This window comes from Saccopteryx leptura, chromosome 3, assembly GCF_036850995.1.
Source record: "Saccopteryx leptura isolate mSacLep1 chromosome 3, mSacLep1_pri_phased_curated, whole genome shotgun sequence".
Taxonomy (NCBI): Eukaryota; Metazoa; Chordata; class Mammalia; order Chiroptera; family Emballonuridae; genus Saccopteryx; species Saccopteryx leptura.
Window position 1 is genome coordinate 341,390,447 of NC_089505.1, and position 27,140 is coordinate 341,417,586.

Here is a 27,140-nt window from a genome sequence, read left to right on the forward strand (position 1 = left end):
TCCTCTTCTAAAGGGAGAGGTTTATTTGTACTGGCTTTCTCCAAAAGCCTCGTGGGAAGCCACAGCTCTTTGCTGTGCTTTGAGAATGTAAGAACCCTAGGATTCTTTTCAGGTACTGACATTAAATTTCCTTTGATTTCTTTTCATCCCCTCTTCTATTTCCTCCATAACCATGGGCTCATGTTCTTTAAGATAATTAGAAGTGAGTCTGAGGCCAGTAAACAGAGTTATTATTTGACCACAAAATGGATCCAAGCTGGCTTAACCCACGTGCGTGGCCAGGCCTGGTGATGCCGCTGGCCGCCGACTCTGGGTGCAGCTCCGTCTAGCACTGCTTGGGGGAGGAGGAGACAGAAGTGCCAAGAATCCTTATGTTTTGTTTGCTTGTTTTTTAATTCAAAGAAGAAAAAACGTAAAACCTGTATCTCGAACCAGTTCCAGCAGCAGATAAACAAAGCCCAACCAAAATTTTTAAATTATGCATTTGTTTCCTGGCCCAAGACTCTTTAATATCTGGTTTATCCACTTGACAAATAATTATTGAGCCCCTATATGTAGCTGGCACTGTTTTGGAACCTAGGAATACAGCTGTAAATAAGACAGGAAAATGCCAAAACCAGGAAAAGATAAATGTCAGGTAGGAAAAACTCTGTAGCTGGTGATTAGTTAGAAAACCCACGCCTTTTGCACAACAACCTCTCCTTGTTGCTTATGTTTTGCCCAAACCGTAATGCTTAAGATAAACCATGCTTCCTCTGGCAAAGGCAAACAATCAATAATAGAATTGGTTACTGTGATCTGTTCCCAAGATGCTTTTCTTCCATAATTTGAAAAAAAAAATTGCAGCCATTAGTAGTGCAAGTCCCTGGAAATTCTTTCCAGTTCCCTGAAAAGGTTCAGTTGCATAAGAACATGTTTAAATAAACAACCTGGAACAAATAGTGGTTAAAATTTTACCCATACGTAATCAGCAAAGCTAGCTTTTTACATGCATAGTCCAAAACTTCTTAAAAGCAAATGACCCTGAAGGCCGCACATCGAAGTTCAGGTGGTTGGCTGGAACGGTCTCACTGCAGATACCTTTCAAAGGAGTCAGCTCTCGGGGCATTTAACAGTTCTGATTTAATCAGATCATCTCAGCCAAAAGAATCCACCCAAACTTCTCCACTTTAGTCATTCTGGTGAAAATTGGAGGGTGCAAGAAACAAAAGAGGTAGAGTTTTTATATGGAATATAATTCTACTACCCTTTGGTCATGTCTGAATTAAAGTCATTATTGCAAAGGCTTTTGACTCACAGCTACAGCTAATAACAGCTCCCCCTTACTTGATACACTGACCACCTGCTACTGCTGAGAGCCTACGGCATGCCAAGCAGTACTGAACTTTAATTAGGTACCAAGCGTTTTAGTTATTTTGTTTCCACTTCTGTTATACCAAGCATTTTGTGCACACCATCTTAAACAATCAAAACAACGCTATGAAATCAATATCATCACCATCCCCATTCTACAGATAAAGAAATTGAAATTCAGAAAAATGAAATGACATTCCCAAGGTCACATCCAGTGAGCCAGTGGCAGAGTAGGAATTTAACCTCGAAGCCTTTCTCTTTACACTGTGGCTCTTCTCCTGCCCCTGGTAGCCAGGAAGGCGGGCTGGATTTTGGGTGGATTAGCAAAAGGTACATAATTCTCAAGATACTTTGTTATCATCTGCCAGAAAAAAAATCACAATTACTGTGTAAATTATTGTGACTACTGGATGCAAGGGGCACCCCCACAGCTGTGCAAAACCACAACCTGGAAAACTTTCCCTGTTGCCATGCTGCTTCCCTGAATGCATGCAGCACAACGCCGAAAAATCATAAGCTGTCTCCGTTCCACAATGGAGACAAGGCCTGGGTCGGCCACCCCTCCTTCCACAAAGTGGGTGCTGTGATTGTTTGGGTTTGGGGTCCAAGAGAGAAGTTAGCTGTGAACATAACTTAGAAACAGGCCTTAAAAGCAGACTCTTCAGACTAATCAACTTTTACAAGCAGAAATGGTTGCTGTGTTATGTGCATGTGCAGATATATATATGCTTCTTTGGAGGAGAAGGAAGATTCTAGCGTACCGGCTAGATGCACAGTGTACAACTCCAAGGGAGAATGCCTAGTAGCTTCTGTGAAACTGGCACTGATGATATACCTATAATAATGAGCCACAGTCATCACTATTTACTAAAGGGCACCTTATTCCTTATTTCTGTTTCCCCACACGCCACCATCTCCACAGCCCAAGGAGAAAATAGTCATCCTTCTCCCGCCTTCTTTCACATACAAGGTTCCTTCTAAAATCCAGAGGGGCACTTTCATAACCTGCAAGCTGCTATTCTTCAGTAAATACAAAGTTAAATTCATTTATCTCTTTCTTCGATGAGAAAAGGAAGGAAATTAAGCAGGAAGGACGGCATAGTGCCTTCAGAATGGTGCATTCAAAGTCAAAGCTGGCTATAATTGAGTTTAAAAAAATAAGCGAAAATAACTGAGTAAAATATGCCTGCTCTGCAGAATACAGTGTAGCTAAAAGTCTTCATTAAATGTTTCAGTGCACACAGTGTGTTAGCTGTGTGTTTGTGTGCTTGAGATTCTGTGAGCTATCCCGGAGCTCATAAATACTGAAAAGGGACAGTTGCCATAGTAACTAAGTGCTATTTAATGAATACTGAAGAACTGAAGCTCAGAGGATAGTCTTAAATTGCCAGAACATGAGTTAAGGGCTTGCAAGTAACTCACATGCCATCCTCTCTAATAAGATGTTTAACAAGTTAGCCAATCTGACCAGCCTCTGTCTTGGCCACATGATACCTCAAGATTCTGTCTTGACACTGCATGGAAATCATACCCTTGATTTCTTGCCCTTGACTCTAAATACCACAGTATTCTACAGAAAAGGGCCAAATGTTTATTTAGATAGGGACTGTGTCCTTAAATTTGAGACTTTGGCCCAAGTAGTGAAGTTAGGACACGTATTTCTGTCACAAGCTCAATTTCTGACTCTGGCTCAATGAGCCGTCAGGCTGAATACAGCGGGCTCTTCGTACTTCTGAAAAAGGTGAACGCTCCATAGTCACCGACTGCAGTTTGCTTTTCTTGTGCAATGACACAGAAGAGATATTGCAGCTGATTTTTGCAGGAACTTTTTACAGGGTAGTAACATCTTAGGTAATCTTTCATTGGGATGCCCAAACCTCGACCAACTCCCTCTTCTCAACTCTCTCTCTCCATCCATCACCACATGTCAGATTTCTCACCCTGGAATCATCCATCTTTTCACAGGTTTAAAAGAAAAAGATCATGGCTGCGCTGCTCTTCTTTCCCCTGATCTCCCTTAGTAACTTCAGTGCAGTCCATTTGTTAAGACTACAGATGGTGTTGCAGGCATACTTATTTCTACATGCCATTATTAAGTAATGAGAATTTTTAAAACTGAAAACATCTATGTACCACAAAGCCCAAAATCATTAGCAAATGCATCCATTTCTCCAGAGGCTGGCTGGTTCTTGCATAACCAGCTGTTCTAATGGCCTGGTTGGGGCCCAAGCTCAGTGTGGGTTGTGGGCGCCCCCTTCAGGATCTTGGGTGAAATGCATATTGTTCTCATTTGAGATACTAACTAGTCAGCTGGGAAATTGTTTTGCTAAAATCTTGCAGGAAATCTCAAAGAAAAATTTTAGCCAACTTCTAATGGTGTGGTCAGAAAAAAAAAAAAAACACAACTTTCACATAACCATCCTTAAGTTAATATTAAAATCAGGTTATAAAATAAATGGGAATATCTTGCAAGAAAAAAATTTTTATTGATATATCAACTTATTGATTAAACAACGCATCTCCACTAGATGAACTCTTTAAAATCTTAATAAAGAAAATTAAAACTGGAGACAAGAAACCCACAGCCTCCTCACCTTCCTCTACCCTTCCACAGCCTAAACCTGTTCTCTTTCACTTAAGCTCCAGCCTGAACCACCTGCTTCCATAGCCTACATTTCTCTCTCCTGTATGTTTAGTCTTGACTCTCTGCCTCAGTTTATCTCTCTTGCATGTTTAGTCTTGACTCTTGGTGCCAGGTATCTCATTTACTCTTCTCTCATCTGCCCATGGCTGCACTGATAAAAATATGATCTTTCTTCTTTGAATATCAGTGGCATCTTGTTTCTGCCTCTCACATGATATTCTTACACATTCCTTAGCCTGAGAGCGCCTGACTTTACATCACATCTCCTCTCTCTGGACTGTCAGCTTCCGAATGGCGGGCCTGGCTCTTACGCAGCCTTGGCCCGCACGCCTGGCTCGCAGTGGTGTCCCAGTGCTGAGTGAGTGTGTGAGTGACGGAACACGGGAAGCCAACTCTCTTCTAATTGCATTTTCTTCCTTATTAGAACTGCTTAACAAGCTAATCGCTACTTACTTGACCTCTCAGATGGAGAGGACACAAAGAAAACAAGTCCAGTGTGGCAGTTCTTCCTCCCCTCCTTGCAAAGTACATTTGATTTATATTCCTCTTCATTCATTCATTCTTTCAACATCTCTTAGTGGTAACTTGCAATAAGTTAGAAGCATGAGGTGAGAAAGTGCTGTTTTTCTTACTTTTTCTTTCACCGTAATTGTTAAATAAAACCTTCCCAGTTTTCCTTTATGCCATTTCTTTATTTCTCCTCAGTTTCTCTGAGATATAATTGACATATAACATCGTGTGAGGTTAAGGTGTACAATGTGTTGATTTGATACACTTCTATACTGCAGAATAATTACCACCAAAGCTAGCTAACACTTTCATCATATCACACAATTACCATTTCTTTTTTGTGGTGAGAACATTTAAGACCTACTCTCTTAGCAACTTCCAAGTATATAATAGAAGTGAAGCGTTGGTGGTATAGTGGTGAGCATAGCTGCCTTCCAAGTATATAATAGAGTTTATGCTATTTATCACATCATCTTCCCATGCAGTGTGGAAGGCTATATCCTTCTCACTCATCCATTCAACATTTATTGTGCTTTTACTCTGGGCTGACCTGGGCCAGACCCTGGGGATGTAGAATTAATTAAAACATAAAACTAGAGCATAATCCCTCACTTCTTAACTGTGGGCTGTGCGTAGTGACTTCCTTCAAAAAAGTACAATATTATGGAAAGGGGGGGAAGGAATGAGGGACTATACAGTGCAGAAACCTGACACACTACCCCCGCTGGGCCAGGTCAACATCAACAGTGGTCAGTCCTGGCAGCAGAAACCTGACACACTGCCCCCACTGGGCCAGGTCAGCATCACCAGTGGTCAGTCCTGGCAGCAGAAACCTGACACACTGCCCCCACTGGGCCAGGTCAACATCAACAGTGGTCAGTCCTGGCAGCAGAAACCTGACAACAGCATGGGCCCTTGAAGGGACGTATTGAAAATCGTACTTTATCTCTGTGGTCTTCCTTCTAAAACCCATAAAGACATCAGAAAGATCACAATAGAGGGAAAGTCTTTAAAATACCTGACCAGTACTCCTCAAAATTCAAGGTCGTCAGAAACAAACAAACAAAGTCAGAGAGACTGTCACAGACCATAAGAGCTTAAAGAAGCATGACAACTGAATGTAATGTGACATCTTGGGTGAGATTCTGAAAGGAAAAAGAATTTCAATAAAGCATGGACTCTAGTTAATAGCAGGGTATCCACATTGGTTCATCAATTGTAATGAACCCTAGTAATGTAAATTGAGTGTGGGGTATATGGGAACTCTGTTGAATCTTTGTAATGTTTCCGTAAATCTAATACTGTTCTGAAATAAAACTCTTGTTTTCAGAAAATGGGATTAGACTTCGAGAATGTTAATGAGAGAGAAAACCAGTGAGTAAAGCCTGTGGTACGGTATCATAAGTGGGTGTGCAGCAGTCAATAACACTTAGTCCGCAGGGGGAGAGCGGCTGACTGCCGTGGTGGGCGTGCCCAAGGCAGTGGGGCGCTGTGGGTGACCTGCGCACAGTTAGAGAACGCTGAAAATACACGTGCGCATCAGAAAGGTCCTACTTGAGGTCAGTAGCATAAATTTTGGTCGGAAACAGCCAGCACAGATGAGCAAGTTTCTCATAACCACCAAGAACAGAGAAAGCTGGTGCTATGATCGAATTAGATAAGGAACTAGCGTAGTTTCCGCAAAATTCTCTCTTAACATGAACCACGATAAACCGGTTTCTCTTTGTTCAGATATTCTCTCAGATTCACCATTCTATGAAGCCTCCTTGTCAATTGCCCCTTCTCTCCTGTTTCCCACTTCTGCAATTTTCACACTGAAAAAGATAAATAATGATGGTAAAAACAATTCTGATGGTGGCTTAAGGAACATTCTTAAAGGGTTGGAAAAGCCAGAAATGGAATAATTCAAAGAAATGCAAAAGGGGCTAACTAATTTTCATATATCCTGCCAAGGATATATTAAAATAATATTTCTTCATTTTCCAAAAATGAAAAAGTAAAAAGAAGAAGAGAAAAACAAAACGTTTCCAGCTTTTTAAAAAGAATCTGAGGGTCAGAGAAATACAGCCTTATGGTTCACCTGTCACCCTTGTCACCGCAGGCAAAACAAGCTGAGAACACCGAGAAAGGAAACTCGATTGCAAAGAATGACACACATAAAACTAGATAAACAGACAGGAATGATAATAACACATACCTTGTCTTTATGTAACCCTTTCTTGATTTAAAAAGCATTTTCACATATATTATCTCATACGTTATCTCACTGGATTCTAAGAAAAACCTTATCAAGTAGGCATAACAATGATTAATAATCTCACTTCACATACGAGAGCATAGATACCCACAGATCTTAAGAGACTGCGTGGGTCTTCCCCCTCCTCAGTATTGACGGAGCTGGGAACAGAGCCACACATTGGGCTCCGGGGCTCTGCTGGTTTTCATTGTGCACCTGCGTGTACCTGACAAGCAGACGGAGGCGGAGACAACTGAGCGCTAATAATTAAATGCCAATCTTTACCCCCCAAAACACGTATATGAATATGTAAACATTTAGTTTTTTGTTAACCTTATTATTATAAGGACAGGTATTATGTAAGAAATAGCAAAGAACTGATAAGAAATATAGAAAATAAGTTAAAAGCACAAAAGCTTTTTGGTTTGACCTTAAGTTAGTTATTTAGACTAGAAACGGGGGAAATAAAGCATGTAATATACAGATCTTTAAAAAAAAACATCTGGATCACTGTGTGCTATTCAGAAACAGCTGAACAGGAAAGGAAGGACAAAACAATGTTACAGAAACTGGAAGCTAACTCTTGTGAGAAAGTCGTCTAAATTTATATTGCAAAGAACATGACTCAAAGAGACATAATCACAGTCTATAAGTATCCTCCAAGCAACAATATGTGTGGTAAATAAAGTGAATTATGCATAACCTTAGGTCTAGGTCATTTTTCTTTGTCCAGTTGTCAAGGAAGACAATGCCTTATACCTGAGCTGGTATTGTCCTCAGAAATTAAAACAGCCAAGGAGATCTTAAGGCAGAGGCTGCTGGAGATATCCAGGTTTAGGGTAAGAAGTAGAAGAACCACAGGGAATGGCCTTTCATGGCTCTCCACATTAAGAATTAGACAGGAGGTCCTGGATGGTGGGCTCAGTGGATAGAGTGTCAGCCTGACATATGGAATTCCCAGGTTTTATCCCCCATCAGGGCGCACATCAGAAGAGACCATCTGCTTCTTCCTTCCTCCCTCCCCCTTCTCTCTCTCTTCTTCTCCTGCAGCCAGTGGCTTGATCAGTTCGAGCATGGCCCTCAGCAATAAGGATAGCTAGGTTGATCAAGTGTTAGCCTCAGGCACTAAAAATAGCTCAACTGATTCTAGCATTGGCCCTAGATGGGGTTGCCAGGTGGATACTAGGCACATGTGGGAGTCTGTCACACTATTTACCTTCTTCTCACTTAAAAAAAAAAAGAACTAGATTGGATTAGTCACAGCACTCAACAACGTATTTTTATTTCTTCCTTACCTTTGAAATGACAAACCTTTGAAAAGGAATAATAAAGAATCGAATCGAATCCAAAAAAGCTTTTGGTTATTGGATTACATGATTGAAAGAAAAATGAAACATGACCAATCTAGTATGCTATTAAGTGCTCTGCTTTGATGTCATGAGACAGCATAGATTCAGGAGATGAATTTCAGAAAAAGCATACAGGTTTGCAAAGTCAAAGAAACTGGATCAGGGTTCCCATCTCAAACCTGTCACAGACCCTGCTGTGCTACAGTTTTCTCATGGTCATAAGGTGATCGTGTTTGTCTTACCTTGTCAATCACATTCTAGATACCATAGCAATTTCAAAACCACTGAGAACTTTACACATGCAAGTTATTAGTAGTAGTATGACTTTCCTAGATGTTATGTTTCAAAAAATACCATTTTCTACATATCTTTCGTCCACATAATAGTTTTCTCCATGTTGACATTTGCTACGTTTTCTGATTAAGTCTCCTGAACTCCTTAAGCCACCAGTTGTTTCAGAAGACCTATTGGGTGCCAGCACTTGGGGAAGCCTAAATTGTTTGAATTGCAGCAGAAATGACCCCGGGCAGGCCCCTGCAGCGTCCAATAGCAGACTGACATTTAAAATATCAGGAGCTTTCCAAACACAGCATGTTTAATTCATCCACAGACGGATCCAAATCTCAGCAATGCTTTTCCGTTGTCTTCTCAAAGATAAATTTTCTAGCCTGGTAGGGAAGTTGTCTACATTTTGTTTGACTTGTTTTCATTTCTTATGCAGGGAGAGGGGCCTAGATCATTTGGCAACCAGATAGTTCATCTTAAATGGGCAATGGTTCCTTGTTGACATAAAAACAAAGACCCTGCGCCTCCTTGGTATCTTATGTAAATAAAATGCTCAAACTACAATTTGCTGCATTGCTTGAATCTTAAACCACCAAAGAGGTGTCACATATTCACTAAAGGCTACTTTCAATGACCAAGGAATGTCAGCTACGAACTGGTCTCTGAATTGAGACACGGCAAGGATGGAGAGTATCAAGCTCAAAAATAGAAGTATTTTCTAAGGGAATCTTCAGGTTCATTTTTAAGCTCATAGCAATGGTAGCCTAGTGCTTCCCAGATGGTCTTTTCTTCCCCAGAGGGTAGCCCAGCAGCACCTCAATAGAAACTGGGTCTTTGTGACAATATCATCCCCAAGAAAGGACAGGCTTCGCTTACTACACAGTTAAACCTAATAGACTTTGATAAAAATGCCTATACAATGAAGGTAGAAGGTCCTATCATGTCCCGTTTTACACACACATGCATGCATTCACGCACACACAGTATGTTAAAAGTATATGGAATTTTTTCCATTACGACCGTAAAGTTTATGAAAAATACAAATCAGGATTCAGGTGTTGTCTGTGCCAACTCCCTGTGAGAAGAAATTAGTAGAGCCTCAGCTTCTACTGAATGCTTGCCTGAGTTGGAATTTGCCAGATCTGCAATATTAACATAGAATTATGGAAATTGGAAACAAAAGGCTGGAGTCTCCTGGGAATGATAGGCTCAAGATGAACTCAACTGGAAAATTTGGCTAACTGAAAGTGACATCCTTTGTGCTGGAATTTTTCTATCTGAAAGCTTTAGAAAGGCTGTAATTACTTCGCGTTTCCAATTCAGCCCTTTCAAAACGCAGCATTTTCTTTTCTTCATCACTCTGCACCTTCTCTCCGTGCAAATTTGGGCACTTGCCAAGCTCTGAAGTGGCGAATGCATATTGGTTTTATATGCATATACATTTCCAGGGACTGGTAAACAGCACAACTTTTGCATCCTCTATGCCAAGAAAAACAAAGGAATATCTGTACATCAAACCCCTTGTGCTGTGCACAGGCTCAAAGTACCTGAGCTTGGCTAAATAAGCCACCTGATGAGAAACAGCTGATATAAGCCCATTGAATAATTTCTTTGCACTTAGTACTTTTTCTGCACTGTGAATCCAAGGAATGCAAGAATTTAGACTTACCTTGTGGCTTTTGGGTCCCAAATCACAAGGTCAGCATCTGATCCTACAGCTATTCTTCCTTTTCTTGGATAGAGATTAAAGATTTTAGCTGCATTTGTGCTGGTCACTGCCACAAATCGGTTTTCATCCATTTTACCACTATGCTGTAAAACCATTCAAGGAAGAACATGCATTTGTTCTAATGACCAGGATTTTAAAATCTCCTATCAGTTAATGTATAAGACTTGTATCTCTTAGAACCAAATAGAATTGCATCTGTTTTCTTATATTACGGAGCTGAACGCATCTCATAATGATAATGATGGGGATGATGGGGTAACATATGGAAACCCAAAGATAATGTTTCAAAAATACATCAGCTTAAAAAAAAATACATCCACTATTTTTTTCATCCTTCCCAGAATCATACAGACAATAGCTAAATGTTCGCAATGATATTTCCATTCTTGTTTGAAGCTTACCTCCATCACCTACTACATTTATAATCTGGCTTTATTGCAGGCCCAAGATAGATCAGTGACTATGCAGACATCAGATAAAATATTATATAGTTAAGGTACGATTGACCTTTAAATCAGGTGACAACACATTTTGAAAGAGAAAGAATCAGCTCAAGAGTTTCAATTTTGTCTAATTAACTTGACATGAACCAACAATCACGGACAGTCTATCACACAAAATTTATAAATGGACAGATGTGGGAGGGCTGTGAGCCCTGTTCATGCTCTTTCCTCTCTAAAACCCTTTAATTTTCTCCAGGACTTATAGAATGATATTTGAGTATTTAATATACAGATAATAATCTTTAAAACATCTCTATAACGCTATCATCTAACAATCGTCCTCTTCGCCCTCCTTGTCCTCTGCCCAACAGAGGTGACTCTGGTACCGGAGTATAGAACAGACTGCAGCAAGCAAGACTGGAGACAAGGACACCAGCTGCAGAGACTACTGCAATGGTCTATACAACAGATGGGCCTCAAACTAGAGTGGTAGACGTGTAGATGGAAATAAGAAGGCATTTTAGAAATAAAATTGACAAGATCTGGTAAGTAATTAGAGTTAGAAGTGAGTGGTATTTGTAGGGGTTTCTGAAGAATGAGACACGACTGACGTGTCGGCTAAGGGAGGGCTCCCAGGAGATGGTGACAATGGCACGATAACAAGGACCTCGGGTCTCACCAGGCAGGCATTCCCTAATGACCTTTACAAAGACACATGTCAGCTGGCTAGGCAGGTTAACACGTGACATTTAGCTATCTGATTCTTCTCCATCTTCAGGGATAAAATTTTAAATCATGGGAACTTAAAACATCTTTTTCTTAGACTTTTATTTATTATTTATGAGCCCTCATGCAGATATTTTTAAAATATGACATCCAAGCATTCTTTAAAAAAAGACATCTATGAAGATTTCATGAAAAGGAGGTATAAACATAATAAAAGTCTTTCAGTGTTTTTATTAATTTCCAGGGTTTATATCGGCGACACATGAAGAGCTAGAATTCAGGAACATGAGAAGTCAAGTAGAAGGGCTGCACCATTTCAAAGACCTCAAAAATCTACACTGGCATCCAATGTAAATGTATCTCCTCATGTGTGCAAAGTGGTGCAATGCATCCTCTAAACTCAACCAATGCTGAGAAGAAAATTATGTCTTATTATTATCCTGGAGCATGGGATGGTGGTGGTGATGGTGTAGCATCCCCAGTATCCATCATAGTAAAAATAACCAAAAAGTTTCTCTATGCAGGTGTATGACACATTAGCCCTAAACCAGACTGGATCCTGGTCAAAGAATTAGGCACAACAGGGTGGATCTTGTGCAACTCACCACGCCTTTTTCCCATATTACTGACATCCGGTCCTCAACACCATTCACCCCATTGGGAATCTTAGTAAAATCGTCCTTCCCCAGAGCCTTCTGGCAGGTGTTGAAAGTGCAGTTGTCAGTCCCTGTTGTGGTTAGATCGCCACTGTAAAAGAAAAACACACCAGTGTGACGCAGGTGAGTAGATAAAAAATAGGTCAGGAAGAAACTACCATAATCTTCCTTAATCTCCTGACTCCCTTCTCAAATAAGTGCCAGAAAACTGCAGTGGAAAATGAGTAGCTTTTTGAAGGACACATTTCTCCCACTCTCATCCCTATTCTAGGGAGCACTTTTGGAGAACACTCTTACAAGAGGCACGATGATACGTTCCAGGTTCTCTGTTCCATTACTTACGGATTACAAGCATGTCCAACGCTCAGTTTCTCATTTAAAAATTGATAATTATATGTACTTGATGACAATTATTACAGGATCATTGGCAATAATGCAAGGAAAAATTCCTTAGGAGTAGAGTACTGCGCAAAGATGCACCCGGTGAGCCTCTGGCCAAAATGGGAATGTTGTGATGAGCAGAGAGGTGACGGTGGCTGAGAATGTTCATGTCACCAGTGACAGAAATCCTGCTTTGACTTCTGAATAATCTTGGGGATGTAGAAGGTGGAAGGAGGCTGAAAGGAAAGGGCATGTGAACCCTCGTAAAGTCTGTTGTGAAAAGCTTTGTTAACTTGGATCTGAGAATCTGTAAATGGGGAGCACCAGGATGGCCAGGAATGGTGTAACTCTCAAAAAAAAAAAAAAATTAATAGTGTCCCAGGAAGTACTGTCTCTGAACACAGTTTGGATGGCTTTTCATGGGGATGACCTACTCAAGGGTGGGATTCTGTCTTTATACCCCCACCGTGGTTCTGCCCTCAACTATAACCTATTATACCTACACAGTAGGCACATCTGGTTCCCAGCTTTTATCGGTGTAGAAAAGAATTCAAGAATATTCTGAATTATGAAATAAAGCATAATGAAGAGACTTGGCCCTAGGCAACAAAAGATAGAAAGACAAGGGGAAAATCAGGAGAGTAAAATTTCAATAAAAATGATCTGATTTCTCTGCATCCAGGAGAGATTTTGACACTATATTGTAACATAATTAAGCCAATGCTTTTGGGTCTCCAGATGAGAGACAGTCCCCAGAGCCTGTCAGATCAAGCAGAACAGAATACTGGGAAGCCAATGGAAAGTCCAGCTGGTAAGAAAAGACCTCCTACACTGAAACCTGAGACTCGTAAGACACCTTATTTTGGCAAAACACTTCACAATTATCTGCTAAATGGTTACTTAGCCAGTAGGTTCATGAGGTAGTCAGGAGTTGAAGGATCCGGTCTCAAGGGTGGTCCCATAACATGGTGGGCCGCATGGTGCCATTCTTTATGCCACTGGTGAGTGCCATCTGTGCCCAGACTTGCTGCTATGGGTTCTCCATACACCACCTTCCCTGGAAAGTTAAAGGAAGTATTCATTACCTTAATTTGTTCTTAAAAGAAACGTCTGACAAACCCCTAAAGATTAGTCTTAATAAAGGATACTATGAGTCCTAAACCTTCAATGAGCAGCAACTAAGAAGGAAAACTACTTTTTATTGAGCATTTCCTATGTTCTAGTCGATGTGTGTTGCATGTTATGGGAGATGATTGAACCCACTCACTGATATCAGACATGGACACATGGTTTACTTTGGCCAATTAATTATGAATGGAAGTGACATGTGCTGCTTCCAAGCAGGTGTTGTTAAAACCACAATAAGTTTTGCTATTCCCATCTTCCCTCTGTCATGAGACCAGCAGAAGCTGCTCCTTGAGTAGTGTCTCAGACTGAAGAGAATGGGAAACAGAGGCAGAGCCAACCCACAATGGACACGAGTATGAATGAGAATTGAATCTATGTAGTTGTAAGCCAGTAATATTTTAGATTCATTTATTACTGCAGTGTAACTAACCTAGCAAAAGCTGGCTGATACATGTGCCATTCGAATGGGCATTGTCTCAAATCCCTAATCTAACAAATGCTAGTATTATCTTTATTAAAATAAGAGGATAGAACTTATGGGGTTAAATAACTTCTCTGCAGGAACATTACATGCACTTGATATAGATGGAGTGCCCGAGGTCGGATGGAGGCCAGGCATTTAGACTCCAGTGGTCCTAACTTCTAGGCTATACTACCCTGATGACAACTAGCTTATGGTTATATGGAGTTCAACCTGAGTGTATTTCTGTTCCAAATAGATTGATAATCTTTAGATACCCTTAAGAAAAAAAAAACTTCCTCTAAAAACATATTGAATAAAAGAACACTCAGATAAAATTGTAGCCAGAAATGCATATTTAAAAATCATGCAAATGAGGCCATCAAAAGGACACAGTGTTAGAAAAGTTAATAGTGCAAGCGAATTTGAATTTAAAATCAGAATCCTATCTCTGATTTGTCAGAATAACAGATTCCCTGGCATGCACCTGATCATAGATCCAAGCAGTCCCAAAGGAGCGTGCACAGTAAAGGGATGTTGGCACACCAAATTAGTTCCCTCTAGTTAATCAGATGTCAGGTCTTAGTTAAAATCCTGATATATAACTGAAATCAACTGGTTTCCTTAGGGAGTACTGACGGCGGAGGGCCACCAGCTGCCTGAGTCATATTAAATTAGAATGCAGCACCCTACTCTCTCCCAGACCATTTCTCCCTCACACCAGCACTGTCCTCCACTAGCCTAGGACTTTGAAAAAGCAGGAAAGCAAGGCTTACTGAAGCCTAACAACTTATGCTTCTTAAGTAACCAAGTATCAGAGTGTGGTCAATAAAAGTTATCCCCTAAGGACTCAGCCACCGCTAAGATCCTTTGCTTTCATGATACACACACAGTAGGTGAATCCCATCCCCCTCCCGTCTGTTACTGTCCTAGTCCCAGAAAAGGAGAAACACCATTAGTATCTCTTTTGAGTGTATGACACAAGCAATCTTTTTTTTTTTTTTTTTATCTTTCTGAAGCTGGAAACGGGGAGAGACAGTCAGACAGACTCCCGCAAGCGATCGACCGGGGTCCACCCGGCTCGCCCACCAGGGGAGATGCTCTTCCCACCAGGGGGCGATGCTCTGCCCGGGGCGTCGCTCTGCCGAGACCAGAGCCACTCTAGCGCCTGGGGCAGAGGCCAAGGAGCCATCCCCAGCGCCTGGGCCATCTTTTCTCTTATGGAGCCTTGGCTGCGGGAGGGGAAGAGAGAGACAGAGAGGAAGGAGGGGGGGTGGAGAAGCAAATGAGCGCTTCTCTTGTGTGCCCTGGTCGGGAATCGAACCCGGGTCCCCCGCACTCCAGGCCGACGCTCTACCGCTGAGCCAACCGGCCAGGGCCAGCAATCATTTTTAATATAAACTAAGAGGTAATGTGTTATTTGCTGGAGAGATAACAAGATAGGCACAATATTTTATTGGCAGGTACAAAGAGTCCTTTCTATTCCAAGAGAACTTTTTACAGATGCTTGGACAAGGAGAAACTTGGAGACTTGATCAGCAATCATTTAACAAGTTGCCAACTCAGGAGTTTCCCTGGTGATTTATCAGAGAGGAAAGATCCTTATCACCCGTTCTGTTCAATCATTTGGCCCACCAAGGTGATATTGGAATACTGTTCCAGCAGTTCTACGATTTTAATAGTGCTCAGGAAAAATGAAAAGTATCGGTGTCTACCACGAGTCTGCCCAGATGGTTTTGAAACCAGGTAACAAGTAATTTCCTAGGAAGGGCTTAGTCCTTTTAAAATGTGAGCCACATTTTGGTATACACAACAAGCGCTTTGTTAGCTGGGTTATTTTCAGCTATTTCTGCATTCAGCATCTATAAATATCAAAAAATTGAAAAAATGAAAGAATAAAAATTCCCAATTGCTCTTCCCTGATGTCACAATGGTTCTACACATTTTTCAAAGGACTTAATAGCAGGCAAGAAGTAAAAAGGAGAAAGAAAACAAGGGTTCTGGATAATACTTAACTTGGAGACCCAAACTAGACAATTCAGCATAATTGTGGGTTTTGTTAGATTTGGGCTAAAAATATCATAATAAAGATAGCTAATATATGTAGAGACTGTAGTTTGCAAACATAGTTTGAAAGTCATATATGACATTTGACCTTCATGGCAACCCTCATGCTGGTTTAACAATAAACTGATGCCCAAATGAGACTAACTAAATTGCCCGAGACACTGGGGTGGTAAACAGAATCCGGAATTAGAACCCTAGTATTTTGCTAGTGTATCACGCATATGTACCACGTTACTGGGAAAAGGGTCATTTTTCATTTCTTAGTAAAGAACATGTATTTTGGTTTTATTTTCTTTTTTCTCTTTTTTATTAAATTTATTGGAGTGACATTGGTTAATAAAACTATACAAGTTCCAAGAGTACAAGTCAATAATACATCATCTGCATACTGCCTCACGTCCTTACTACCCAAATTCAAGTCTCTTCTCCGCCACAATGCCCCCCGCCCCCGTTTTGCCCCTTTCCACTTCCTCCCACTCCCCACTCTTTCTCTCTGGCCATCACCATACTCTGTATCTGGTTGTTTTTTTTAAATCTCTTCACCTTTTTCTCCCAGCCCCCAACTCTCCTCTCCTCTGACAGCTGTCAGTCTGTTCTCTCCATCTATGAGTCAGTTTCTATTTCGTTTGTTAGTTTATTTTGTTTATTAGATTCCACATATAAATGAAATCATATGGTTCTTGTCTTTCTCTGCCTGGCTTACTTCACTGAGCATAATGCTCTCTAGGTCCATATATGCTGTTACAAAGGGTAAGATTTCCTTTTTATGGCCAGGTAATATTTCATTGTGTAAAATATACCACAGCTTTTTTATCCACTCCTTTACTGATGGGTACTTGGGCTGCTTCTAAATGTTGGTTATTGAAAAATAACCCGAGGAGCACGTATTTTTAAATGTTTAAGCCAACCACGAGCTATCTGTGGATGTAGCTGAGCAATTTTCCAATTTCACTTACTGGTTTCACTTACTACTCTTAGCAGGTCGGTAATGAGAAGCGCTGTATCTGTCCTTGTCTGCTACCTCCTGATTACACTGGAGACCAGATGGCTTCAACAACTCTTGGGAGATAGTACATCTTCACATTTAATCTCCTCCCACTATCTCAGCAAGTTCGCGTTATGTTGTATCCTGTCTAGCCATACACTGCTCTCCTTCTCTCTCCATCCTTTGGCTGTAAACCAGAAAAGACTCTGCGCTTACGATGCTATCTTCCACTTACAAGAATTTTGCCCTGTAAGAGAGTCTAAAGATTTTCAAATAATGAAACACGTTGAAATGATCTAAACTCCCTCCTGACCAGACAACTCATTAATTAGGTGAAAGCAATAGAGTGGACGCTAGCGTCTTGTCTGGATTTGGGAGCAGCCAGCCCTCCCTCAAGCCCTGAGAGCTGTGAGGGAAGGGCAGAGACGCTGGCAGCCTGGGGCAGGCCCAGGAGTGGAAGTGCTGACTACCAAACAGAAAGCCAAACACATTTATAAAAATAATTTTTCCTAGCTAAACGGGTTCATCTTGATTTAAAATATACTGCTCACAAAAATTAGGGTATATTTCAAAATGAATACGACGCAATAAGAAAAACAGAAGCATTTGAATTTTTGTGATTAAACAAGAACATCAGAAAAGCAAACTACAAGTCAAAAAAGGTTGCTCGGTTATGCAAATGAGATGCAAACCCAACTTTGATTTCATTGGTGAAAATGCACTATACAAAAGGCTGAGAGTACTGGAGTATCTGCACGTTCCCTGATCCCCTAATTTTTGTGAGCAGTGGTATTACATTTACAAAGCGCAATAATAGCTGAGAAGGAAAATACACAGAAGCCACATAATATAGAGTAGATCACACAGGTGCAGGTTCTAATCTTTGTTATTTTTTAGTTGGTGACCTTGTGCAAGGTAAGTGCCTGTTCCTAGTCTCAGAATTTCTCATCTATTACATAAGATCCCAGTGTCCTTCTTGTGTGGCAATTTTGTGAGGATCAAGTAAATAAATGGATATGGAAATATCTTCTTGGGACTCTGGAGTTCCTTCATGATCTGGGCTGAACTGTGTTCCTTGCCAACTGTCAAAGACAACCGGGTTTTTGATGGCTCGAACATGAAAGTTGTATTCCTTTTCCTGTCACCTGCTTTTCACTTTTTAACACAAGTGCTGAACACTAAAAGAAAATATCAAGGTATGAAAAAGGGAAACGTCAGGCTTTGAATTAAAATTCAAACTAAACACACTTTCCCGTCTTTTCCTTCCCAATTCACATCAAAACCCTGGTGAAGTTGTACCAAAAAAATGTGCAAAATCTATAGCTGTGTTGAAAACGAAGGAGGAGCCATGGCTGACTACAGGTTCTGAAAGTGTTTAGGAAGCCAGCAAGTAGATGAGATGGCAATAACTAAAAAGGAAGGTAGAGGGTGCTAGAGCCTGAACTCAGAGCGGAGCGAGTCATGAAAAACATTCTTCCCGAGGTGCAAAGGGGAGTTACAGGGGGCGGGGAAAGTCAGTGCTCTCACTGAGGGCCAGACCTGCTCAGAAAACACACCCACACAGCAGCAGACGATCCCCACACCAACTCTCTAATCACCTGAACTCTCCAGGCATGAATACCAATAGCCCAGGAGCACCAGACACTTGGGGGGGAAAAAAACCAACACAGAAAGAAGGAACAAGCTATTAAAAAACTGTAAAGTTGACTCAGCAAAAACCAGGGGTAATCCAGGAAACAGAAGAATGTTTTAAAATCTTAATTAGTATTCTTAAAGAGATCACAAAGATAACACATCTATTTAAATAGAACAATAAGCCTGACCTGTGGTGGGGCAGTGGATAGAGCATCAACCCAGAACACTGAGGTCTTCAGTTTGAAACCTGAGGTCACTGGTTCAAAACCCAAGGTTGCCCGCGTGGGCACAGGGTCACCTGCTTGAGCTGGAGGTCATCAGTTTAATGCCCGGTCAAGACATGTATGAGAAGCAATCAATGCACAACTAAGTGGAGCAATGAGTTGATGCTTCTCTCTCTCCCTTCCTCTCTTTCTCTCCCTCTCTAAAAAAATAGCTAAATAAATTTATAAAATAAGAAAATAAAAACAATCAACTGTGGGAGAAAAAAAGGTATCAGAGAATAAGAAAGTTTTCTTTCAAATAAAACAAAAGGTTATTGGAAGGGCAGAAGAAGTAAACAAAATCCTTTTCTAAAATATAGAGTAAAAATTAAAAGACTAGGTGAAAATAGTTCAAAGATATGGAGGATTAATTCGAGAGGTCTGATGGAGTTCAAAAATAAGGAACAGAGAAATTAATATGAAGGAACTACTGTAATATAAGAAAACATTTTCAGATCAGTCTTCAGATTAAAACAGGCCTCTGAACACAAGTCTAATGTTCTCAAGGTCCATTCATGTTGTCATAAATGTCACTATGTCATCATTTCTTATGGCTGAGTAGTATTCCATTGTATATATGTACCACATCTTATCCAATCCTTTATCGAGGGACATTTTGGTTGTTTCTATGCCTTAGCCACTATGAATTATGCTGTGATGAACATGGGGGTGCATGTGTCGTTATGTACCAATGCTTTGGAGTTTGGGGGGTATATACCCAGTAGAGGAATTGCTGGGTCATATGGTAGTTCTTATCCTTAATTTTTTGAGGACCCACCGTACTTTCTTCCATAATGGTTGTACTAATTTGCATTCCCACCAGCAGTGAATGAGGGTTCCTTTTTCTCCACAAACTCTCCAACACTTGTTATTCCCTGTCTTGTTGATAATAGCCAATCTGACAGATGTGAGCTAATATCTCATTGTAGTTTTGACTTGCATTTTGCCTTTCTCAAATAGCTAGTGAAGATGAGCATCTTTTCGTATCACTGTTGGCCATTTGTATGTCTTCTTGGGAGAGGTGTCTGTTCAGGTCCTCTTTCCATTTTTTAATTGGATCATTTGCTTGTTTGTTGCTGAGCTTTGTGAGTTCTTCATATATTTTGGATATTAACCCCTTATTGGAGCTTTTGTTTGCAAATATCATCTCCCATTTAGTTGGCTGCCTATTTGTTTTGTTGTCAGGTTCTTTGTTGTGTAGAAGCTTTTTAGTTTGATATAGTCCCATTCATTTATTTTTGCCCTTACTTCCCTTGCCTTTAGGGTCAAATTTATAAATTGTTCTCTACAGGTCCTCTGCTTAGTACCTATGCTTTCTTTTATGTAATTTATTGTTCAGATCTTATATTTAGGTCTTTGATTCATTTTGAATTAATTTTTCTGCAGGGGGACAAACTGTAGTCAAGTTTTATTCTTTTGCATGTGACTTTCCAATTTTTCCAGTGCTATTTATTGAAGAGGCTTTCTTCTCTCCATTGTGTGTTTTTAGCTCCTTTGTCAAAGATGATTTGTCCATATATATGTGGTTTTATTTCTGGGCTCTCAATTCTGTTCCATTGGTCTGTATGTCTGTTTTTCTGCCAATACCATGCTGTTTTGATTATCGTGGCTCTATGGTATAATTTGAAGTCAGGTAGTATGATACCTCTGGCTCCATTCTTTTTCCTCAGGATTGCTTTGGCTATTTGGGGTTTTTTATGATTCCATACAAACCTGGTAATTTTTTGTTTTATTTCCTTAAAAAATGACATGGGGATTTTGATGGGGATTGCATTAAATTTGTATATTGTTTTGGGTAATATGGCCATTTTAACTATGTTGATTCTTCCAATCCAAGAACATGGAATATTTTTCCATTTCATTTGGTCTTTTTCAATTTCTTTCAGTAATGTTTTGTAATTTTCAGTACATAGGTCCTTCACATCTTTTGTTAAATCTTTTCCTGGATATTTTATGATGCTAATTATTTCTAACAAAACTCAAGGCAAAATATAAGATTTAACATGAGCTAAATTATTCATTTTTTAAAATTTAGAGTCAAGTGATTCTGTCAAAAATTATGTCACTACTTACAAATTTATAGAATTTTAGAGGTAACCACCAAAAATCACTAGTTCCAGGACTGAGCTGAGGGAGATAAAAGATGTTTACTATTCATTGAGTACATTCTTGATCGTTTCTACTCCTGGCATGTGTTCTTCTTTTCATAATGATTGTAAAAATAACAAAATGATGGCCTAGGCAGGTGGCTCTGTTGATTAGAGCATTGTCTTGATACACAGAAGTTGCAGGTTCAATCCCCGGTTAGGGCACATACAGGAACAGATCGATGTTTCTGTCTCTTTCTCTCTTTCTCCCTGCCTCTCTCTCTCTAAAATCAGTAAATAAAAAATAATAATAACAAAATAATGATAGTGTTTTTAATAAAAACTTTAAATATGATATAAGGCCTAAAACCAAAACCAATTAAATATAAATTTGATATTCATGTTTCCCAACTTCGTAAATTGATTTCTTCTTTAACAGAGCTCAGAGTAACCAAAAATTTGGGATGTGGGGTCATGTGGACTTGAGCTTGAATTCCAAGTTTAGCACTTACTGGTAAAGTGATCTTGGGCTTAATTTACCAAACTTTCCCAAGTCTCAATTTCATCAGTCACAAACAGTGATAACATTTAACTCTGAACCTAAATTTAAATAAGACAATTAAAAATGATAATGTATATTAAATACATTGCTGAGATAATATATAATAAAACATGAAATGAGATAAAGCATTAAAATAATGCCAGGCACATATTAAGCACTCAACAAATGATGTTCATTGTTATAAATATTAACCCTCATGTTACTATCTTTTGGGTTTATAGATGGCAATTCAACTCTAAAATCAAACTTAATAGCATTGTATTTCCAGACAACTACAACAGAGAGAATTAAGAATCAGATATCTTTTATGTCTGCTGGGACAGTGATTTTGAAGCTATAATATGCATATGAATCACCTGAGGTTCTACTATATTCTGACTCAGTGGATCTGGGATGGTATCCAAGGCTGTGCATTACCAAAAAGCTCTCAGGGGATGTCATTGCTGTGTTCTAGGGACCACACTCTAAGTGGCAAGGCCCGGATGATAGAATGGCCTGGCAAAAGTATTTCCAGATAGGAAATATCCAAATTATAAATCTGTTTCTTATTTAAATAAGGTAACATGAATAGATTTACATTGGGGTTTTTTTATGTTTATAAAGTATATTAGGTTAATAATGAGTACAGACGGGGTAAGTGACTCTTCTGTAAAAGGTCACTCTGTGCTCCCCAGGGGTCTGCCCTTGGATTGGCTGGAGCAGTCACTATGTGAATGGTTTGGTTCCCAGCCCTCCCCTGCTCCCTTCTGCTTCCTGTGTTCCAGGTCCTGTTTGATCACATGCCTTGATCACATGCCATGGGTCACATGTCAGGAATGTGAAATCTCCCAGGCTAATTGACTTCAAGAGCTCTGCTACCTCAGTGACAACTGTGCATTAGAGCATTCTCATAGGTGCTCTTACAATGTCTGACTCGACCAGAACCTTTAGGGTGACATTTTCAATTTTCCTTTGTATTTGTAACTCCTTTGGAAAGGAATTTAACAACATCCAAAAAGTACATATGCATTTATTTACCCTTTGAACCTGCTCTTCCACTTCCAGAACTCTACCCTGAGGAGAGAATTGTGTCATAGGCAGAATAATAGTACCCCAAAGACATCCATGTCCTAATCCTTATAACCTCTGAATATGTTACCCTACATGGCCAAGAGACTTCACAGTTGCAATTAAATTATGAATCTAGAGGCAGAGAAATTATCCTGGGTCAATCAAATGGCTCAAGGCCAAGGGTCCTTAAAGTAGAGAAGAGAGACAGAAGAGGGGATTAGAATAATGCAGTGTTCTCCACCCACCACTGCTGGCTTTGAAGACGAAGGAAGGGGACATGTTATAGTAAACATAAAGCCAAATTAATATAAAATGTAAAAAGGAAAGTAAGAGTGACTTAGGTATAACCAGCTTATGCCATTTTAAGATAACTCCATGTGTTTGAAATGTATACCAAGGTTTAGAGTATCAAAATTGATAATAAGAGTATTAATGCAATTAGCTATACTCATGTGTGACTTCCCAAGATAACTAAGTAAGCAAGACTGTGATTAAAGTTGAAATTCCCCCAAGCATATAACCCAGAGATAACATATGTGTTGAACCGTGATCATAAGAGGAATTTCCCCAAGTGTGTTACTCTATGTTAAGAAGAGTAGCCAAACCATATTTAAGTAGCTGTGGTGAGGATCAAGTCAGTCTACCGAGACTTCAATGCAGAATCCGCGTCACCCACCACAATCATTTGGCAACTGTCGCAAAGCACTCAGCCTCTCCAGGAAAGTTCGTTCCGGGCCCCACCCAAGCAAGCACCTAGGCTTAGCCAGCCACTCGTCCTAACCGTGAGTGAATTAAAGTCCATGTCATTTAGCTTGCTATGAGTTTCTCTGCCTATTCAATTGACTCCTAATTACTTTCATTTTTCGTTATGAACAACTTAACGGACTCAGCTATAACTTAATTATAACCGATTAAATAGCTTACCATGACAGGACATGAACTGAGAAACACGTATCATCTCTAGAAGCTAGGAAAGGTATTCCCCCTAGAGCTGCAAGAAGGAACCATCCTGGCCAAAACCTTGGTTTTAGCCCAGTGACACCAGACTCCTGATCTCACGAACCACTAGATAATAAAAATTATGCTGCTTTAAACCACTAAATTTGTGGTAATTTGTTAGAATGACAATAAAAAACTAATTCATCTTTCACAAATATGAATAAGGCCATTACTGTGGTTCTATTTGTAACAGCTTAAAGATTGGAGACAACTTAAATAGCCATCACTAGCCTGACCAGGTGGTGGCGCAGTGAATAGAGCGTCAGACTGGGATGTGGAAGGACCCAGGTTCGAGACCCTGAGGTTGCCAGCTTGAGTGCGGGCTCATCTGGCTTGAGCCAAAAAAAAAAAAAGCTCACCAGCTTGGACCCAAGGTCGCTGGCTCAAGCAAGGGGTTACTCAGTCTGCTGAAGGCCCACGGTCAAGGCACATATGAGAAAGCAATCAATGAACAACTAAGGAGTCCCAACAAAAAACTGATGATTGATGCTTCTCATCTCTCTTCGTTCCTGTCTGTCTGTCCCTATCTATCCCTCTCTCTGATTCTCTCTCTGTCCCTGTAAAAATAAATAAATAAATAAAAATAAAAAAAAAGAGTAAATGCACCTTCAAGCAACATTCCCACACTTATCAAAAAAAAAAAATTAGCCATCATTAGAGACTAACTGAACAAATACAGTGGTGCACTCCACACCTGTAAGATAGAACGAGGGGAGTCTCTATACCAGGGGTCGGGAACCATGGCTCTTTTGATGGATGCATCTGGCTCGCAGACAAATCTTTAATTAAAAAAATAATAACGTTAAAAATATAAAACATCCTCATGTATTACAATCCATTCATTTCCTACTGCTCATGCTCATGGTTGCAGGTGGCTGAAGCCAATCACAGCTATCCTCCAGGACAATACCAAATTTTTATTGGATAATGCATAACGTACACAGGTCATTGTATGGCTCTCACAGAATTACATTTTAAAATATGTGGCGTTCATGGCTCTCTCAGCCAAAAAGGTTCCCAACCCTTGCTCTATACCTATATTAGCTGACTTTTTAGAATATATTTTTGAGTAGGAAAAAAAAGTAAGAACACTATATATAGTATTTTCCTTTTCATACAGGAAAAAAAGAAATAAAAATATACATATATTCTTTTTTTTTAATCAAGAGAAATACTATATAAAGGTAGGCTACAAATTAATAATAATTACTTCTCTGAGAATACTTTTGTAATATATAATGTTGATTTTTGGACCGTGTAAATGTTTTACATATTCAAAAATTAAATTAAATTTAGAAAATAATTTAAAACAAAGTTAAAAGACTCATACTTGACTTTTCTGTCTACGATTCACATTCTAGAACCTTCCCTACTCTTTTACCTGCTCCTATTGGAATTCTATCGCAGAGCGAATTTAATACCCAAGGCCAAGAAACTGTTTCCTGGTAGATCTGTCAAAATTGTAGCTTGCTGGTGGGTTACGATCGACCATTTCTGCTGAATTTACAGTTTCTTGAATCATATTGTGACATTATGGACCTGACAGTCTGTAATGGTACATGATTTAACAAAGCAAATAATTATAGAACTCATTTCATAGGGTTAGCAACAGTGCCACCTGGTGGCAAAAATCTAATGATGTAACTTTAAAACTGCTGTAGCTTTCTTTTTGAAATGTTGCTCTTTTGATTGAAATTACATTATATATGGGGATGGGATGGGGAACAACCAGAAACGGTTATTGGTAAGACCTTATTAACTCCTGTGTGAAACCAAATTTACTCTTAACACAAGATGCTAATGGATTACATTTTAAGATGCATTCGGTTGCCTTCTCCTTTCCCCTCTCCTTCCCCCAGGCGAGTTGCCTTTGCCTTTCTCTCTCTAAAGCTCCAAGGGCCCTTCTTCTGCCTCTGAAACTCATTTCCTAAGCTTATGCAGCCCAGCTGGCTCACTTCTACCACCTCTGTCACTTTCTAAGTAAACTTTCATAAACTTTTTTAATAGCATGGGTCCACATATTATTATTATTATTATTATTATTATTATTATTAAGTGAGGGGGAGGTAGAGAGACAGACTCCTGCATGCACCCCAACTGGGATCCACACATCAAGTCCCCTACCAGGCATTGAATGCTCTGCCCAACTGGGGCTGCTGCTCAGTGACTCTGCAACTCAGCTCTTTTAGCATCTGAGGCAAGGCTATGGGCCATCCTCAGCACCCAGCACCAACCTGCTCGAACTATTCAAGCCATGGCTGCAGGAGAGGAAGAGAGAGAGAGAGAAACACTCAAACCAACCAAGCCACAGGCTGTCAGAGGGGAAGAGGGAGAGAAGGGGGAGAAGGAGGGGAAGAGAAGCAGATGGTTACTTCTCACATGTGCCATGACTGGGGATTGAACCCGGGACTCCAATACATGGGACATGTACTTTATCCACTGAGCCAACTGGCCAGGACCCTTCCTTCATAATTTGAAAAAAAAAATGCACTCAACTGGCACAAAATCCTTACTGAACCTTCGTGGAACAAGAACCAATTTTGAAAAATGTATTTTAGCGTCAATTATAGACACGCTAAACCTATTTTCATTATTTTATAATCCATATTGTAAAAATGCAGACAGTTTCAGTTTAAACAAACAAACAGGATGATTTATAAGACTATATCTGATTATTTGGGTTTCTAAAAGCGAGATAATAGAAACTACAACACATCTAAGAAGGGTCTAAAGCCATTGAATAAAGTGCATCTTAATCGGTTTTCATCCTTCCTTAACAAGTACTAGCACTTGAATAAAATTATTTCTCCACCCAATTCTTATAAAAAATAGGTGATTTTCTTTCTTTTATAAAGACTATTTACATATCAGTTGAACTAAAGAACTGAGGCAATTAGGCAATTTGGGATAAAAATAACTTTGGTTTTAAAACTGTAATTGTCATAAAAATACTATTTGGATAATTGCTTCAATTGCACCAACACCCAAGTTGTTATGAGAAAAATAAATTCATTTTAAAAAAAATCGTCGAGCCCTGGCTGGTTGGCTCAGTGGTAGAGCATCGGCCTGGCGTGCATGAGTCCCGGGTTCGATTCCCGGCCAGGGCACACAGGAGAAGCGCCCATCTGCTTCTCCACCCCTCCCCCTCTCCTTCCTCTCTGTCTCTCTCTTCTCCTCTCGCAGCCAAGGCTCCATTGAAGCAAAGTTGGCCCGGGCACTGAAGATGGCTCTGTGGCCTCTGCCTCAGGCGCTAGAATGGCTCTGATTGCGGCAGAGCGACGCCCCAAGATGGGCAGAGCATCGCCCCCTGGTGGGCGTGCCGGGTGGATTTCGTTCGAGCGCATGCGGGAGTCTGTCTGACTGCTTCCCGTGTCCAGCTTCGGAAAAATACAAAAAAAAAAAAAAAAAAAATCATCGAGACCCATTACATGCCCTGTATTACCCTGATTCAGGTACTGAGAGTGATGGTGGAAATGCCTAAGAGATAGAGAAGCTTCTTTAAAGTTAACTGGAGAGTTGGCATTTGGACATCAGATTAGAAAATGCGCTTCTAGTGGTGTAAGGGTGGGGACTTGTGGCTAAAGGATATGTT

General features: G+C 40.1%; 1 protein-coding gene across 1 annotated transcript in view; it reads right to left on the minus strand.

Moving 5' to 3' along the window:
• Nucleotides 1-27,140, minus strand: part of DPYS (dihydropyrimidinase) — a 108,295-nt gene that overhangs the window by 36,162 nt on the left and 44,993 nt on the right. The window contains exons 5-7 of the mRNA XM_066379345.1: nt 13,213-13,369; nt 11,881-12,022; nt 10,047-10,189 (exon numbers count right to left, since the gene is read on the minus strand). Of these exons, the coding sequence (XP_066235442.1) occupies nt 10,047-10,189; nt 11,881-12,022; nt 13,213-13,369 (442 nt within the window). The remainder of the gene's footprint in view (nt 1-10,046; nt 10,190-11,880; nt 12,023-13,212; nt 13,370-27,140) is intronic.